Below are 18,305 nucleotides of genomic sequence, written 5' to 3'. Positions count from 1 at the left end.
AACTATTGAACAAAGCCTAGATAAAAGATTACAAGCTATTGAACAAAACTTAGAAAAAAGAATACTAAATATTGAACAAAACTTAGGAAAAAAAATTCTATCTGTTATTGAACAAAGTTTCACAACTTGATAAAACAAATTTCAACACTAAAAAATGAAAACTCAAATGATCCAAATCTCTTCCAAACTCATCTATCATCACAAAATACTCAACCTAATACACAACCTACAACTCAACCTAGACAACAAATTAATACAACACAACCTAAACATCAAATAACTACTAACCAACTAATCAGAGATGCAATGGAGAGAGGACAAAAAATAAATAATGCAATATTATTTGGACTTGAAAACACTAACGAACCAGATATCAATAAGATTCACAACATCATTGGAAATTATAACTCATCAACCATCTTCCCAAATGAAATAATTGCTGTCTCCAGAGATGGACCAGAATATAAAAACGGCGATGGGTCAACAGCACCAAGATTTTGTAGAGTCACATGCATAAACGAGGACAGTAAACGCAAATTCATCTATACTATAAACTCAATTGCTAAATCCAACCCTACCTACAGTAAACTTAGATCATGCCCTGATCTATCCTTTCTACAACGGATACGTTCTCGTGAACTTCGCACAGAACTTAAAAGAAGACAAGACAATGGTGAATCCAACCTATACATTGACTACTGTGCTGATTGCATAAAAAATAAAACCTACAATCAAAAAATCACCTCCGAACTCCCCATCACCCATAACAATCAACCAGCCATCCCAGTATTCAATCAAGTACCCATCACCCTACCACCCATTCAATCAACCATCTCACCAGCCATTCAACCAACAGCCATCCAACCAACAATCCAACCAGCCATCCAAACAGCCCTCCAAGCAGCCATCCAACCAGCCATCCAACCAGCCACCCAACAATCCACCCAACCAGCCATCCAATCAACCATCCATCCAAACAACCTAACTACCATCCAACCATCTATACAACCATCTGTTGTACACAACCCCCAACCTACTAACATCCAAAACTAGGTATGCACGCCCCTTACCTCTTCAATACCAATCACTTCAGATCTCAAATGCAAATTGATAAATGCAAGAAGCATAGTCAACAAATTACCTGAATTTATCCTCTTATTAAACAGTGGCACATTTGATATCATTTTTGTTTGTGAAACATGGCTGAACTCATCCCTTCCTGACTCCATTATCTCAAACAAAGAATATCAAGTCTATCGATCAGATTGTGAAAACCGAAGAGGTGGTGGAGTGGCTATCTTTTACAAAAAGTCACTGAATCTAAAAAATATCCAAGTAGCACATAAACTCTCTCTTCCTGAAACTATAGTATGCGACCTATCCCTTGACACTACTCTTCGATTCTTACTATGCTACAGAGCCCCTGACTATGACATTACCCATGCAAATATGCTAACCTCAATGCTAACATGGGCTACCTCTTGCCCATATCCTCTCATCTTCCTGGGTGACCTAAATCTACCTCTCATTAACTGGACAACTAATGAATGTTCAACTGACCCAATCCATACTACACTATACAATGCTGTTACAAATCTAGGTCTTGAACAACTTGTAACTAACAATACAAGACTCAACAACTGCCTTGACCTCATCTTCTGCAACAATTCAAACTCAATTTACGGACTACAAATTAAAGAACCTTTTTCCAACAGTGACCACTGCATGATAGATTTTCGTCTCAATATACGTCCATACTTAAATCGTCATAACAACAGTACTCCCAACTACAACTTCAAAAAAGCCAATTACGACCTTATAAACAACAATCTTTCATTTCTGGACTGGCAAAATCTGTTTGCAACCTGCAAAACCGCTGAAGACCACTATAGAGTCTTCCTACTTGAAATCAATAGAGTTATTAAACTATATGTACCACAAATGACTACCATGACCAAGAAAAACAAACTACCCATATCAATAAAAAAACTTCAATAAAAAAAATCCCTCTGGAAAAGAAACAAAAAAGGCTATGTTACAAGTTTCAGAAACCGCTACAGAAACATATGCAACCAAATAAAAACTGAATGCACAAATTACCACACCAAGCAAGAAGAGAACCTTCTGCGCACAAATTCCAATCGTGCCTTTTATAATTTTGTCAACAATAAACTTAAAGACTCAAGATCCATCCCGCCACTAAAAGATTCTAACAACAAAGAATGCAATGACGAAACAGTCAAAGCAAATCTCTTCAACATTTTCTTTGGCTCAGTTTTTGTTAACTCCAATAACACATATCTGACATTCCACAAACGAACCAGCAATGACTATGATGATTTAACTCATATAGATTTCACAGAAGACAATGTTGGAAAAGCTCTTCACAACTTAAAACCATCGCTTTCTATTGGACCCGATGGACTATGTGCATACTTCTTAAAAAAACTTTCCATTAATATAGCAGAACCCCTAAGTATTATCTTTGATAAAGCTTTCACTACCAGTTCTCTTCCCAAACTTTGGTCACTAGCCACAGTCATCCCTATCTTCAAAAAAGGAGACCCCAGCTTAGTTGAAAACTACAGACCGATCTCCCTTTGCTGCGTCACCTGCAAAGTCATGGAATCTATCATCAACCAATCCATTACCTCACACTTAGAAACTAACAACCTACTCTCCAACAAACAATTTGGTTTCAGGAAAAAATTATCATGTAACTTACAACTTCTCCACTGCAAAAACATATGGACTTCAAATCTCGATCAAGGCAAATCAATAGATGCAATCTACATAGACTTCTGCAAAGCTTTTGACTCAGTAGTACACGATAAACTTCTCCTAAAACTAACATCCTATGGCATCTCAGGACCCCTCCACAAATGGATATCTGCTTTTCTGTCTAACAGACAACAAGTGGTCAAAATTGGCAATGCTTTATCAAATCCTGTTCCTGTCAAGAGTGGCGTTCCTCAAGGCAGCGTCCTTGGACCAACACTCTTTATACTATACATTAATGATCTTTGTGACCATATCTCAAGTAATTGTGTTCTCTTTGCTGACGATGTCAAACTATTTAACACCACAGACAATACTTCTATCATTCAAAATGACCTTGATCATCTATCCGCTTGGTCTAAAAATTGGCAGCTCCAAATTTCAACCAGCAAATGCTCAGTCTTACATATTGGAAAAAAGAACCCAAAAACTAAATACATACTAGATGGACATTACCTTACAGATGACCCCCCATCCCATCAAAGACCTTGGAGTTTTCATGTCAAATGATCTAAGTGCCAAAGCCCACTGTAACTACATAGCAAAAAAAGCTCTAAGAGTTGTAAACCTAATTTTGCGTAGCTTCTTTTCCAAAAACACCACACTACTAACCAGAGCATATAAAACATTTGCTAGACCAATTCTAGAATACAGCTTGCCTGTTTAGAACCCTCACCACATCGCTGACATCAATACAATTGAACGTGTCCAAAAATATTTTACAAGAAGAGTTCTCCATTCCTCTGAAAACAATAAAATACCCTATCCCACCAGACTTGAAATCCTAGGCTTAGAAAACTTGGAACTCCGTCGCCTTCGACAAGACCTAAGCTTAACTCACAGAATCATCTATTGTAATGTTCTTCCTGTTAAAGACTACTTCAGCTTTAATTGCAATAATACTAGAGCAACTAATAGATTTAAACTTAATGTCAACCGCTTTAATCTAGATTGCAGAAAATATGACTTCTGTAACAGAATCATCAGTGCTTGGAATACTTTACCTGACTCTGTGGTCTCTTCCCATAATCCTAAAAGCTTTAACCAAAAACTTTCTACTATTGACCTCACCCCATTCCTAAGAGGATCATAAGGGGCGTGCATAAGCGCACAAACGTGCCTACCGTTCCTGTCCTATTGTTTTTCTTTCCTTCTTCCTATATATATGCTTATATCTCCTTATATTTACCCATATATGTGTTTATTTACTATATAATCTTTTTGTATGATACCTACATATATTGTTGTGACAAAATAAAATAAATAAATAAAAATAAAAGTACAAAGACATTTTAAAACATAATGAAATGCTCCCATTTGGTCCTACAATAAAATAATAAATTCATAGGTTTTCTAGATGAAAGCAATTTCCTTCCTGTAGAAATATACAGAACTCCTTGGTGATAATAGTCTATCCCTAGGAGCACAAAAATAATAGAATAAGTTTGCTTATTTCAAAACTGGTTTCAAAGAAACAGCCAGCACAAATATTAAAAGATGCCAATACCAAATATAAGTGCCCACTCATTGCAAAAAAACAAACCAACTAATGTACAGCACAGCTGTATTATAACTGAATACCCGGGATGCAAAATCAATGAAGAAGAAAATACACAAACACTGCAGCACCAAAATGAAAGATCAGGCTGGAAAATAAGTTCAGCATGCTAAGATCAGATGCAGGCAAGATAGAACATATGAAAGAAATGAAGCTGAAAAGCAAGAAGATGAAAGCAATCTTATTAAGAAGTAATAAAACAGCAAATAACAGCTATATCCAAACAGATCAGCATGTACAAAACTTGAATTACACACTATAGGCAGAATCTGCAATTTCAGTCAAATCAGAAATATTTCTACCAATCCAACAGTGGATAGAGCCAGTCAAGACCCGACAAAGTGGAAACAGTGCAGTTCTGGATGCAGCTATGGGACAAGCCAAAGAAATACAACAAGGATGCATCTTGGATAAAAGAGTTGGATAAAAATAAAAAAGAAGTTGAAATGAAAGAACTTATAATACAGGTAAACCAGTTGACTTACAACAGTTCATTTAGTGACCATTCAAAGTTACAATGGCACTGAAAAAGGGGCAGGATAAGAAACAATGGATGGAAATTAATCAAGGAGAAAAGCAATCTGGAATTAAGGAGAAACTTTCTAACATTGAGGACAATTAACCAGTGGAACAGCTTGCCCTCAGAAGTTGTGGGTGCTTCATCACTGGAGGTTTTTAAAAAGTCACTTGTCTGAAATGGCATAGGGTTTCCTGCTTGAGCAGAGGGTTGGACCAGAAAACTTCCAAGGCCCCTTCCAGCTCCATTCTGATTAATAATTAAGATGTACAGGTCAGTGGTGGGTTTGTGTGAACCATTGGCAGAAATTTGGCCAAGATTGCTGAACCATTAGCGATGACCGGCCGGCCACACCCCAGAACCAGTCCCCGGTCACTGCTTGCTTGCTCGGCTGCCATGTTAGTCGCCACCATGTTCTTTGTGCATACGCATCCCATTTCCTTTTCAAGTCCAATGGGATGAGCATGCACGAAGAACATGGTGATGACTGGTACTTTTCGGTGGCCTGTAGAGAAAGCGGCTGGCAAAGAAGCTTTTTCAGAGGCTTCTTTGCCAGCCTCTTTCCAGCAGCAGCAGCTGGCTGGGGGCCGCCAAAATTGGCTTGGTTGGCTTGCCTTCCCAACTCTGGACCTGCTGCCGTGGAAGGTAAGCCACTGTTCTGTCCCCCCCCCCACCTCTCCAATGAACACACGCCAGCCGAGGCCGTCTGCCAGGAATTTATTTACTATCGGCCGAGTGTCCTTTGGCAGAGAACAGTTCTGGCACCGTTTCTTCATGTGCCTGCCAAGTCTCTTATCAAGTAGCAAAGTGCTGACAATCCGTTGCCAAAGCATCCAGGAGCCCGCAGAATAATCCAAAAGTTACTCACAAAGAAATCCCAGCCTTCAATCGAAGAGCACAAAGCAGTTCACTCTAGTAGCTTGTAGCTTTGTCTGACACAAGGGCCTACAGAGCAACCCCACCCACTTTTATCCCCTGTGGGGTGTGGCTCCATGACTCAGCACTCCCTGGGCCTGCCCCACTTCCTCCTCTGCTGCTCACGCCTATCTTGACGTCGCTGTCTCAGATCGAGCCAAGATTGGTCCTCAGCAGCTGGCTCTTGGGGCGTTGCCAGGGAGGAGGAGGGGTCGGGGGAAAGAGGCCTTGTCAGCTCCTCCTCCTCACTCTCTGAGTCATCCGGCTCCAGGAGGCCAGGCCTGGGGGGGGGGGGGGGGGAGCCACAACAGCAACCGAACAAAGAGGCAGTGATGGGGGAGGAAGGCAGACAAGTGGGCCTGGCCACGGGGACCACTGGGAAGGTAGATAAGCATATTGGGGCCACCCAGCCATGGGGAAGAGGACTAGCAGCCTACGCCTTCCCTGTGGCCCTGCCATGCTCCCCTGCCTTCTCGGCAGTCCCCCATGCTCTTGCCTTCTGAGGTCAGGTCACCCATCCAGCCCATGAGGGGAGACACACTGCTTCCTGGCCATGCCAGTGGGTGGGCAGGTGGCCCTTCGTGGAGACGGAACTGCTATGCTGGAGCTGAAAGGGGTGGTGACAGAGGTGGTGCTGAGGGAGGGCGGGTGGATGTCCCAGGGCTGCACATGTCCACTGCATGTGAAGAGAGGCAGACACTGTGCCTCTGAGGAAAAGAGTCAGCGGCGAAGCCCTGGCTATCACCCGGGAGAGGACCACAGAGGGACACACACATGTGCGCGTGCCCCTGTCGCCCCCACTGCTGCTATTTTTGCTGTCAGCTTCTCAGTGCTCTTAAAGTCAATCTTGATGTCATGTCCCACTCCTCCGCTGACGGCCGGGTCAGGGAAATCCGAATCAGGCATGCCTCTGCAGCTCTGCCAAAGTCCTAGCAAAGTTCTCAAGGCAGGCAGGAGACCAGGAAGTGACTTCAGCAAGATATGTTAAACTTTGCCTGACTCAGAGAATGCCAGAAAGCAGATCCTTTATATAGGCCATGGGGTGTGGCTCCATGACTCAGCACTTATCCAGGCCTGCCCCTCCCTTCCTTCTGTTGCCTCCGCCTTTCAAGTCTTCTGAAGCGAGGGTCACTCCAGTCTGCAGCTGTTGGTAATTGACCTACCTCAGGCTCACATGCTGTGGGGAAGGGGGAGGGGTCTAGTTGCTCCGTTTGCCTGGGCATGGAGCCAGAGCTGGGGGCTGGAGGTACTTCTTCCTCCTCAGCCTGTCTGGGCATGGAGCCAGGGCTGGGTCCGGGAGGCATACTAGGACATTCCTCAGCGTTCGGAAGCAGATAAGAAGGCTCCGGTTGTGGTGAAAGCGTACGAGACACAACACTTGAAGAGCTGGAAGACATTTCCTTAGATCGCCACCAAACTCATTGTCAGGAGCATCAGGCTAGCCCCTGAATATATGAGAAGTCTTGGACAAAGTTATTCTAAAGAATGTGGCAAGAAGTGGCAAGAAGATGACAAGCAACAGGGAGAAAGCAGATCTACTTTACTCATTTTTTGCATCTGTCTTTACACAAAAGGAAAAAACAATCCAACCTATCAAAAACAGCACCACAAAAAACAGATTAGAAACACAAGTTAAAATAGGGAAGAACATGGTAAGTGAACACTTGTCTACCCTAGATGAGTTCAAATCACCAGGACCGGATGGATTACACCCCAAGGTTCGAAAGGAACTGGCAGACCCGGAACTGGCAGTTCAGAACCACTGAACTATATCTTTCAAAGATCCTGGAGCACAGGGGAGCTGCCAGAGGACTGGAAAAGAGCTGATGTAGTTCCCATCTTCAAAAAAGGGAAAAAAACCAGATCCAGGAAACTACAGACCTATCAGCCTGACCGCAATACCGGGGAAGATTCTGGAAAAGATAATCAAGCAACCAATCACCGAACACCTAGAAGCAAACAAAGTAATGACCAAAAGCCAACATGGGTTTGTCAAAAACAGATCATGCCAGACTAATCTTATTGCATTCTTTGACAAAGTGACAAAATTAGTAAACCAGCGGAATACTGTCGATATAATTTACTTGGACTTCAGTAAAGCATTTGATAAAGTAGACCATAAACTACTACTAGATAAAGTAGAAAAATGTGGGTTAGATAGCACCACCACCAGATGGATTCGTAACTGGCTGACCAACCACACTTAACATGTAGTCCTCAACAGAACTACAGCCACATGGAGGGAAGTATGCAGTGGAGTACCCCAAGGCTCTGTTTTAGGCCCAGTACTCTTCAACATCTTCATCAATGACCTGGATGAGGGGATAGATGGGGAACTCATCAAATTTGCAGATGACACCAAGCTGGAATAGCCAACACTCCAGAAGATAGGCTCAAGTTACAGAAAGATCTTGACAGATTTGAACATTGGGCGCTATCTAACAAAATGAAATTCAACAGCGAAAAAAGTAAGGTTCTACATTTAGGCAAAAAAACCAAAATGCACAGGTACCGCATATGTGGTACCTTGCTCAATAGTAGTACCTGTGAGAGGGATCTTGGAGTCCTAGTGGACAACCATTTAGATATGAGACAGCAGTGTGCAGCTGCTGCTAAAAAAGCCAACACAGTTCTAGGCTGCATAAACAGAGGGATAGAATCAAGATCACGTGAAGTGTTAATGCCACTTTATAATGCCTTGGTAAGGCCACACTTGGAATACTGCATTCAGTTTTGGTCGCCGCAATGTAAAAAAGATGCTGAGACTCTAGAAAGAGTGCAGAAAGAGCAACAGAGATGATTAGGGGACTGGAGTCTAAAACATATGAAGAACGATTGCAGGAACTGGGTATGTCTAGTTTAATGAAAAGAAGGACTAGGGGAGACATGATAGCTGTGTTCCAATATCTCAGGGGTTGCCACAAAGAAGAGGGAGTCGGGCTGTTCTCCAAAGCACCTGAGGGTAGAACAAGAAGCAATGGGTGGAAACTGATCAAAGAAAGAAGCAACTTAGAACTAAGGAGAAATTTCCTGACAGTTAGAACAATTAATAAGTGGAACGACTTGCCTGCAGAAGTTGTGAATGCTCCAACACTGGAAATTTTTAAGAAAATGTTGGATAACCATCTGTCTGAGATGGTGTAGGGTTTCCTGCCTGGGCAGGGGGTTGGACTAGAAGGCCTCCAAGGTCCCTTCCAACTCTGTTGTTGTTATTGTTAATGTGCATGTTTGCTCTGTGATACAGAATGCTGAGAAGCTGACAGCAAAAGTAGCAGCAGTGGGGGTGACAGGGGCATGTGTGTGCATGTCCCTCTGTGGTCCTCCTCTCCCAGCTGACAGCCAGAATTTCGCTGCCTCCTCTTTTCCTCAGAAGGGCAGTGTCTGCCTCCAAGTCCTTGAGGAGAGACACACACACGTCGGTTGCCCCTGCTGCCACTACTTTTGCTGTTGGCTTCTCAGCACTCTTAAAGTCGATCTTGAAGAACTGGAAGACATTTCCTTAAATCACTGCCAAACTCATTGTTGGGAGCGTCAGGCTAGCCCCTGAATATACAAGAAGTCTTGGGCACAGAGCAAACACACACATTCTTTAGAAGAACTATGCCCAAGACTTCTTGTATATTCAGGGGTTAGCCTGATGCTCCCAACAGTGAGTTTGGCGGCGATCTAAGGAAACATTTTCCAGCTCTTCAAGATCAACTTTAAGAGCGCCAAGAAGCCGACAGCAAAAGTAGTGGCAGCAAGGGCGACGGACGTGTGGCATGTTCTTCCGTGGTCCTTTCCCGGATGACAGGGCTTCGCTGCCACCTCTTTTCCTCAGAGGCATGGTATCTGCCTCCAAGTCCTTGTGGAGGGACACACACACACATAAATGCTCCTATCGCCCCCATTTTCTAGTCCGGGCTGCTTGGCAGGCAGGCTTTTATTTTGTCAGCCCAAGAGGGAAGAGGTGCACAGGAAATTGCCCTGTCTCTGCAGCATCGGTCATGTGACTGAGTGGGCATGGCCAGCTCGATGTCACTCATAGCAAGGTGCCACCCACCTTGCCATGAGTGACTTTGACCTGGCCATGCCCACTCAGTCATATGACCACCAAGCCACGCCCACCAAACAAGCCACGCCCACAGAACCAGTAGTAAAAAAAAATTGTAACCCACCCCTGGTACAGATACGGTTTACAAGTCTACATAATGTATGAAATGAGAGAAGGAAGAAAGAAGCAACCAACTTTCATTCTCACATTCACCTTCCCTACTCTCAGGTAGGGAAGCAGGCAACCCTGATTAAAATGGAGCAGAACATAAACCTAGAGCTAAGCTTGAAGTGATGAAACTAAACCTACTTCTCTTTTCAGCACAGACTGGATTCTTTCTCTCTCTCTCTCTCTCTCTCTCTCACACACACACACACACACACACATACACACACACATGCACATCAAACCCCTTCTTACTTCTATCAACCAATACTTGGTTTCTTAAACACTGAAGCAGGATTTGTCAAGACATGTCAATTGCTGTTAATTTTACAATGTTGTATTTAGCAAGGGAATAATATGGCTGTACAGAAAACAATGCAGGGAAAGGACCATGGGACATTTTCTCTTTCAATGTGGGCCTGCATTGTTGATGCATGGCATAGAGAATGTTTTACCTTGAGGGAATGTACTTTCTGCAGAAGTGCTTTTTGTGTTATGAAGAAAAACCTCCTGATTTATGTGGTACCAGTAACCAACCTTTAATTATTGTCTCTTGACAATAATCCAAAAATATACATTATCAATACACAACAATATGTACCCAATTGCATATCCACTGGTATGAAGTTATTGTGCCTTTTAAAATGCAATAAAAGTATAAAAATTTTTGCCAATATGAGTCAGTTTGGTGTAATAGTTAAAGCACAGGCTAAAAAGCAGGAGACCATGAGTCCTAGATCCACCTGTTGGAAGAAATATCCATCTGGGTTCAGTTCCAAGTGGGGACAAAGACACTGGAAACATGGAGACTGCTTGGAAAGATGGTTTAATGGTGATCAGGATCACATGGCTTGAGTTCCTAAACAGAAAAGGGGTGAGATCCTGTGCACTCCCTAGCTTTATGCTTTTTCTGAGCTTTGAACTTTCTGGGGCACAGGAAGAGTACCCTGGTTGGCTGTCAGACTCCCAGGGGGTGGGGGTCTCAGCTAGCCTTGCTGACTGATGTAATCTTCCCAGGTGTCATGTGGTGAGTTTCAGTTGCTAGATGGGTCCTATTATGTTGCAGATGATGGTCCATTGACAAAGGTGGGGAGACATGAGTGAGTTTGGCTGAGGCTTTAATGGCCCATTAACAAAGGTGGGGGGGGGGGAGTCAGGAAGCTGCTTTGTCTTTAAAACATATTTCTCCATTTCTCATCCAGAGAAATATATTCTGCCTTTTAAATATTTTCTAAAATATTTCATTCTTCTAGGAGGGGGGTGGGTGCTAAATTCCTACACACCTTAGACATGAAGTCAGCTAATTGTTCTTGGCCACTGCTATGAAGGAAGAAAGGGCAAATTTGTTCTGAAAAAAATATGTGCCAAGAAAACTGCACAAACAAGTTGAGGCAGTTGCAATGAGTCAACTTCGACTCAAAGGAACTAAAACAAAAAAAGTATGCTCATATATTGGTTTAAAAAGAAGATTCATGGAGAGATAATGCTTTGGGTTTTTTATTGATAAGTCAGATTAAGACATTTAATAGAGCAACAGAGCAGAAGAAGAGGGAAGAACAGATGTTTTCATGGGGTTGTTAATGAACAAGGTGTCAAGATTATGGGATATTCTCGGGCAAATGCTCTTTAATCTTCAAATTTCACACATTGTCCAAGATATCTCAGCTGAAGTCTTCCACGGCTTTGACTGATGGGAAAACAGAACCAAAAAAAAATAAGAATCATAGGGAGTGCATCCACCATCAGGGCAGAGCCAAGCAAAAAGACTAGAATCATTAGCAATATTATTTGTGATCTCCTGAAACTGGCAGGTTGGCTATAGTTCACCCTCCCCATAAAATTAATAAAACTGACACCATTACATAATCTATCTGCGACACTCCTTTCTGAGAGGATTTTTGTAGCCCAGTTTAAAGAAGGACCATTTTTCACATTTATTTGATTAAAACCTAGAAATCCAGGGTTGCCTATACAAATACTATATTTTCCAACTGTCCGGAGTGAACCAAATACTTACACATAGGCATTGCAGAAGTCACATCTGTTGCCATAGGTTTTGCCATCAGAGCCACAGTGGGCTTGATACTCCATGGTGCAGAATTTGCTTGGGTATCTCTGACAGTATTGCTATGGGAAGAAGCAAATGATTCATTTCATAGGACTACCCTGTTAAGACCAATGATAAGTTGAATAACCTGAGCTAAACTGATTATCTCTTATCTTGTTAAGTTGTAATTCAGTAGATTTCACATCTGTTTTGGTTGATCCTCCTTGGTCCCCATATAGGCCATAATGTATCAGCAATGCTGGAAAATGGATCTGATGTTTTTAGGAATTATATCTTACTGTCTTTATATTACTATGCAGATAAATTCTGCATGGTTTGCAATGTCCCTCTCAGCATTAAATATATATACACATAAGATACATTGAAAGAAAAAGTTCCACAACAGTGATATAAAACATTGTTTTGTTTATAATGGTTTAGGTTTTGTGGCATATGTTTTTAATTGCATGCTGTGCCCTTAAAGGGCTTAGGAGGGTAAACAGGTTGGGAGAGGGAGTGGATAAAAGCAGAAGACCTGGCCTGAAATATATTCCAAGTCTTATTGTATCTGAGGATACAATATGTTGGCCATAAAGGTTGTGGTGGTAAGGAGGGAGAGGTATGAGGTGATGCATCTACATTTCTGGGTCCTACACAGGGACTTCATTTAATAATTAAAATCTGGTACTCACTTTTAAATTGATTTTTTGGGCAGCAATGTCTGTAAAAAAAAACCACATCAATGAAAACATTTGAAAGAACTCCATGTTATCTCATATTTTTTATTTACTTGTGTTTGTATGTGCCCTTCTCCTTCCTTCCAATTAAAACCCTTGACCAGTTAAATAATAATAATAATACATTAATACAAAAATCCAGTTCAAAACCAAACGTGTATTACGAATAATGTTGACAGGTTGATAATTATTAGGGAGTTCAAGATTGTTGAATTCTGCTTATATTACACCCGAAAGGACCACTTTATTCCAACTATTGGGAAAGCTGAGCACTAGTGATTACAGTAGGGCTTCACCCCCCCCCCAAAATGGAAGGTGATCATGTGATCCCTCACTTGTCTAAAACTAAATAAAACAGTAAATAAAATCAATGTAATGGGCTCACTTCCTCACAATGCCTAATTAGGTGGTATTGACCCTTGAATTGATTTTTAGGACAGATATATCTGGAATGAAAACATACTAAATTATTGAAATAGGTCCATATTGTCTCCTATATTTTTAAAAACTTGCAGGCTTGTATGAGCCCTGTCCCTTTGCTCCCTCCCTGAAATTAAAATCCTTAACCAGCTGAGCAGCAATTATTTACAGCTGAATAAGCTTCCAGTAAAATAGCCAATATAAAATAGCCAATATAAAATATAAAATAACCTACAATTTTTATTTGCTTCTTGTGTGGATTCTTCTGACCAAAAATTATTTCTCACTGAACCAGCCTCGAAGATATCGTGGATTATGGTCTCTTTTTTTCTGGGGATAAAGCGATTTTCATATCTCTCAAAAAAGGAAAAATTGGATTAGTAAATAGAACTTACTGGAGTACAAGAAGAAGAGCAGCAGAGTGAGCATCAGAAAGCTTCCTGGCTTCATGATTCCTCACTGAACTTGACTGAAGTAGGACTCTTTGGAGCAGTTGATGCTGAAGGTGAGGTCTCAAAGCTTTCCCAGCCCTTCCAGGCTATATATGCATACTCTGACTACTCTGGTGATGAAATCTCCCCTTCTGGATGCAACTGGATGTGGAACGGGACCGTTGCTGAAGTATGGGGCAAGCTGGTCAGTTTGTAAACTTCCTTTTACGCAATTAATCCAGGATTCAAGAAGTGGATGGCAGCCAGGCAACCAGTTAAACTCCATCCTTTTTCATGTTTCCACTGTATGACATGTACAATGTATGTTATTTTTTGTATTATCAGTATTGGTTTTCACTTACCTTTGCTGCAGTTTCACAAATGTGAGTGTGTGTGCCACATCTGCGAATGCACAGAGCATCCATGATAATGTCTGGGTGGGTGGGCAGAGCCTCCTGCCACTGCTGCTACCGATTCGCCCAAACTGGGTACACCAGTAGAATCCCACTACTGGTTTATATGTATATAATCACTCATTTCAATATATGTGGGTCACAAATAGTTAAAAATATATATAAAAGAAGCAAAACAATAAAACAGTTCATACAATTAAAACATCAATCATAAAATCCTATCACAAAATTCAAAGTTTACTTCCAAAGTGAATACTTTCCTCTATGTAATCAGTGTATCCACTATTCAGCCTCACATTCCCAGATTCCCATTGACAAAAACATGTTTTCAGGGCTTTATAAAATGCTAGCAGGCTCAGGGGCACTCTCATCTCTGATGTGATGATGGTCCACAGATGGTCCATAATAGAAAAAGTTCTCCTCCTGGACCCCACCAGAAAGCATTTCTTAGGTGATGGGACGTAGAACATGCCTCTCCAACTGGACCTGATGGGATGGGTAACAGGAGACAGGATTGTGACTGTCCAACAAATAAATAAAATAAACGGTAAAGAAATTGTCCTTTCAATGTTGATTTCTTGATGTTCTGTCTCACAGCCCCAACTCTAATATGGTATTCTAGTGATGTGATGAGGTCCATTTTCCTTCCACCAACCCGCTCCCCCTCAAACCCAGACAACCCCCCTCAGACTCTAGAAAGAGTGCAGAGGAGAACAACAAAGATGATTAGGGAACTGGAGGCTAAAACATATGAAGAACAGTTGCAGGAACTGGGTATGTCTAGTTTAATGAAAAGAAGGACTAGGGGAGACATGATAGCTGTGTTCCAATATCTCAGGGGTTGCCACAAAGAAGAGGGAGTCGGGCTGTTCTCCAAAGCACCTGAGGGTAGAACAAGAAGCAATGGGTGGAAACTGATCAAAGAAAGAAGCAACTTAGAACTAAGGAGAAATTTCCTGACAGTTAGAACAATTAATAAGTGGAACGACTTGCCTGCAGAAGTTATGAATGCTCCAACACTGGAAATTTTTAAGAAAATGTTGGATAACCATCTGTCTGAGATGGTGTAGGGTTTCCTGCCTGGGCAGGGGGTTGGACTAGAAGGCCTCCAAGGTCCCTTCCAACTCTCTTGTTGTTGTTAAAACCCAAGTTTTTCATTTCATTCTCTTAAACCTTGTTATTATTTGACATTCTTTATCATCTTGCTTACATTTCTATGCCTCTTCTGAGTTCCTTCTTATCTGTTTTAGAAACACATTACAAAGAGAACAAAAATAATTGATAATTATTTATTGATGTCTCACAGAGGGAGTACAGAATGAAGTGCAGGTGTAGTAAGAGGGAAGATCAGATCCTGTATCTCTGGTTGAAAAACCAGTAACAAGAGTCACTAAGAATCGGATAACAAATACATTTAATAAATTATTACTAGTATAAATCGCAGGCAAACCATTTAAGATGGCTGTTGGGAATCCCACTGTTGTGTCTTCGGCTCCCGAGCCGGGCCTCCTGGCAGAGAGTGACTCAGAGAGTGAGGGGGAAGAGCGGAGAGGGCTTCCCTCTGCAGGACCTTCCTCTCTGGCTCTGCTCCAGGTTCCAGAGGCAGGCCAGGTGGAGGAGATAAGAAGGCCTCTTTCTCCTGCACCTTCCCCCTCCCAGGAAACGCCTCAAGACTCAGCTGCTGACAATCAGTCCTGGTTAAATCCCAGGCATCGCAGAAAGGAGAGGCGGGAACAACAAAAGAAGGGGTGGGGCAGGCCTAGAGAATGCTGAGTCACGGAGCCATACCCCACAGGGGATAAAAGCAGGAGGAGCTGCTCTATAGCTTCTTGTGATGGACAAAAACTGACCCTTGGAAACTTTGGCTGAAATATTTCAAGACTAAGAATTTGGCTTCTGGATTTCTGTTTATTTCTGAACTGCAGTTACACTGGTCTGAGGAGATAAGAGAACTTGGCAGGCAATCGTAGGTTCATTGCCAGAACTGATATCTGTTGTAGGAATAAATTGCTGGCAGATGTAGTCAGCTTGCGTGTCTTCTTGGTTGTGGTTGGGGGTGGGGACAGAACACCCACAAAGGAATATTGGGTTAGTGATATTTAATAATTTAAATAATAATTTAATAATTTAAATAATAATTTAATAATAAAAATAGCTCTGCAATAAATCGATCCAGAATTAGTTAGTTAAACAAAGCAAACTTTAAGGCACAGATCTATGTGGTATACTCAGAGCATAACCATATCTACAGCAGAGAATGGCAGCCCATTCCTACACTTACAATCCCTCATACACAGACACATCGCTTCCTTCTTGCTCAGTGATGTTGATGATGTTAACCATTCAGTCATTCTTGGTGATGTTATGGGCCAGGTGTCTCCAGATCTTCCGATCTTGCACTACTTCTTTGAGATGTTCTATGATATAGCTGGTGTCAGCTTTGATGGCGTCCAGCCATTGTGTTCTTTGGCAGCCTGGTTTCCTTTTACCTCTATCTCTTCCCAACAGAATTGCTTTCTCCTGTAAATTTACCCCCACATAACTCCTTCTTACTTAGATTTATACAAAATCTTCCTATTATAAACAGGTATTTTGAGGAGTCATGTCATTACCCCATCACCTGGTAAATTCTTCCTTAATTTTATAGGATGATAGTATATTTTATATTTTTGACTCAGTAGTACATGATAAACTTCTCCTAAAATTAAAATCCTACGGCATTTCAGGACCCCTACACAATTGGATATCTGCTTTTCTGTCTAACAGACAACAAGTGGTTAAAATTGGTAATGCTCTATCAAATCCTGTTCCTGTCAAGAGTGGTGTTCCTCAAGATAGCGTTCTTGGACCAACTCTCTTTATACTATACATAAATGATCTTTGTGACCATATCTCAAGTAACTGTGTTCTCTTTGCTGATGATGTCAAACTGTTTAACACCACCGACAATACATCTACCATTCAAAAAGACTTTGATCATCTAACCGCTTGGTCTAAAATTTGGCAGCTACAAATCTCAACCAGCAAATGCTCAGTCTTACATATTGGAAAAAAGAACCCAATCACTAAATACATGCTTGATGGACATTACCTTACAGATGACCCCCACCCTGTCAAAGACCTTGGAGTTTTCATATCTAATGATCTAAGTGCCAAAGCCCACTGCAACTACATAGCCAAAAAGGCTCTAAGAGTTGTTAACCTAATCTCACATAGCTTCTTTTCCAAAAACACCACACTACTGACCAGAGCATATAAAACTTTTGCTAGGCCAATTCTTGATTACAGCTCGCCTGTCTGGAACCCATACCACATTTCTGACATCAATACAGTTGAGCGTGTCCAGAGGTATTTTACGTACCTCCGTAACCAACAAAATACCTTATCCCACCAGACTTGAAATCCTGGGTTTAGAAAACTTGGAACTCCGTCACCTCCGACAGGACCTGGGTTTAGCTCATAGAATCATCTATTGTAATATCCTTCCTGTTAAAGACTACTTCAGTTTCAACTGCAATAATACAATAATAATACAATACAACTTAATGTCAACTGCTCCAATTTGGATTGCCGAAAATAAGACTTCTGTAACAGAATTATCTGTGCTTGGAATGCACTACCTGACTCTGTGGTTTCTTCTCATAACCCAAAAGCTTTAACCAAAATCTATCCACTGTTGACCTCACCCCATTCCTAAGAGGACTTTAAGGGGTGTGCATAAGAAAACAAACGTGCCTACCATTCCTGTCCTATTGTTCAACCGCAATATTGTCCATATTGTGTTTTTTTTAAATGCATCTGCTTCCAAAACGTCCAGATTCTTGTATCATTTTTTTTTACATTTTACAAAGCATACACAATATATATATAATGTTGTATAGTTCAGATAGTCGCAACAAATAAAAGGACCAGGAATTAGCTCCTTAGTTACCTTTGGAAAAATGGTTGGTCTATTTTTTGCCTAGAGCAATACCAATAGCAATAGCACTTAGACTTAAATATCACTTCATAGTGCTTTACAGCACTCACTAAGTGGTTTACAATGTCAGCACATTGCACCCATCAATCTGGGTCCTCATTTTACCAACCTTGGAAAGATGGAAGGCTGAGTCAACCTTGAGGCCCATCAGGATCGAACTCCAGACTATGGGCAGAGTTTGCCTGTATTGGTTACCACCTTTAAAGCGCTCCATGGCTTAGGACCGGGCTATCTACGGGACCGTCTACTGCCGGCCTCCATCTCCCATCGTCCGGTGCGTTCCCACAGAGGGGGACTCCTCAGGGTGCCGTC

The 18,305-nt window shown here is 41.7% G+C and overlaps 1 protein-coding gene across 1 annotated transcript; it reads right to left on the bottom strand.

Annotated features, from left to right (window-relative positions):
- Positions 1 to 11,464: 11,464 nt before the first annotated feature.
- On the bottom strand, positions 11,465 to 14,075 carry LOC131193681 (ovomucoid-like). The gene is made up of 4 exons (XM_058174141.1): positions 13,566 to 14,075; positions 12,706 to 12,734; positions 11,984 to 12,093; positions 11,465 to 11,653 (listed from the first exon to the last, which is right to left on the bottom strand). The coding sequence occupies exons 1-4, from the start codon at positions 13,618 to 13,620 to the stop codon at positions 11,593 to 11,595; spliced, it is 255 nt and encodes an 84-aa protein (XP_058030124.1). The 5' UTR covers positions 13,621 to 14,075; the 3' UTR covers positions 11,465 to 11,592.
- Between the last annotated feature and the right edge of the window lie 4,230 nt (positions 14,076 to 18,305).

Source organism: Ahaetulla prasina, chromosome 2 (assembly GCF_028640845.1).
Source record: "Ahaetulla prasina isolate Xishuangbanna chromosome 2, ASM2864084v1, whole genome shotgun sequence".
Lineage (NCBI taxonomy): Eukaryota > Metazoa > Chordata > Lepidosauria > Squamata > Colubridae > Ahaetulla > Ahaetulla prasina.
This window is presented reverse-complemented; position numbering and strand designations above follow the sequence as displayed.

Bases quoted from the DNA above. Each gene is read 5' to 3' on its own strand.
- LOC131193681 (XM_058174141.1), bottom strand. From the start codon at position 13,620: ATGAAGCCAGGAAGCTTTCTGATGCTCACTCTGCTGCTCTTCTTCTTG. The intron at 12,735-13,565 runs GTAAGTTCTATT...TTTTTTTTACAG, and splicing joins GCTCTTCTTCTTGTACTCCA to ACATTGCTGCCCAAAAAATC. The intron at 11,654-11,983 runs GTAAGTATTTGG...TTTTCCCATCAG, and splicing joins GACTTCTGCAATGCCTATGT to TCAAAGCCGTGGAAGACTTC.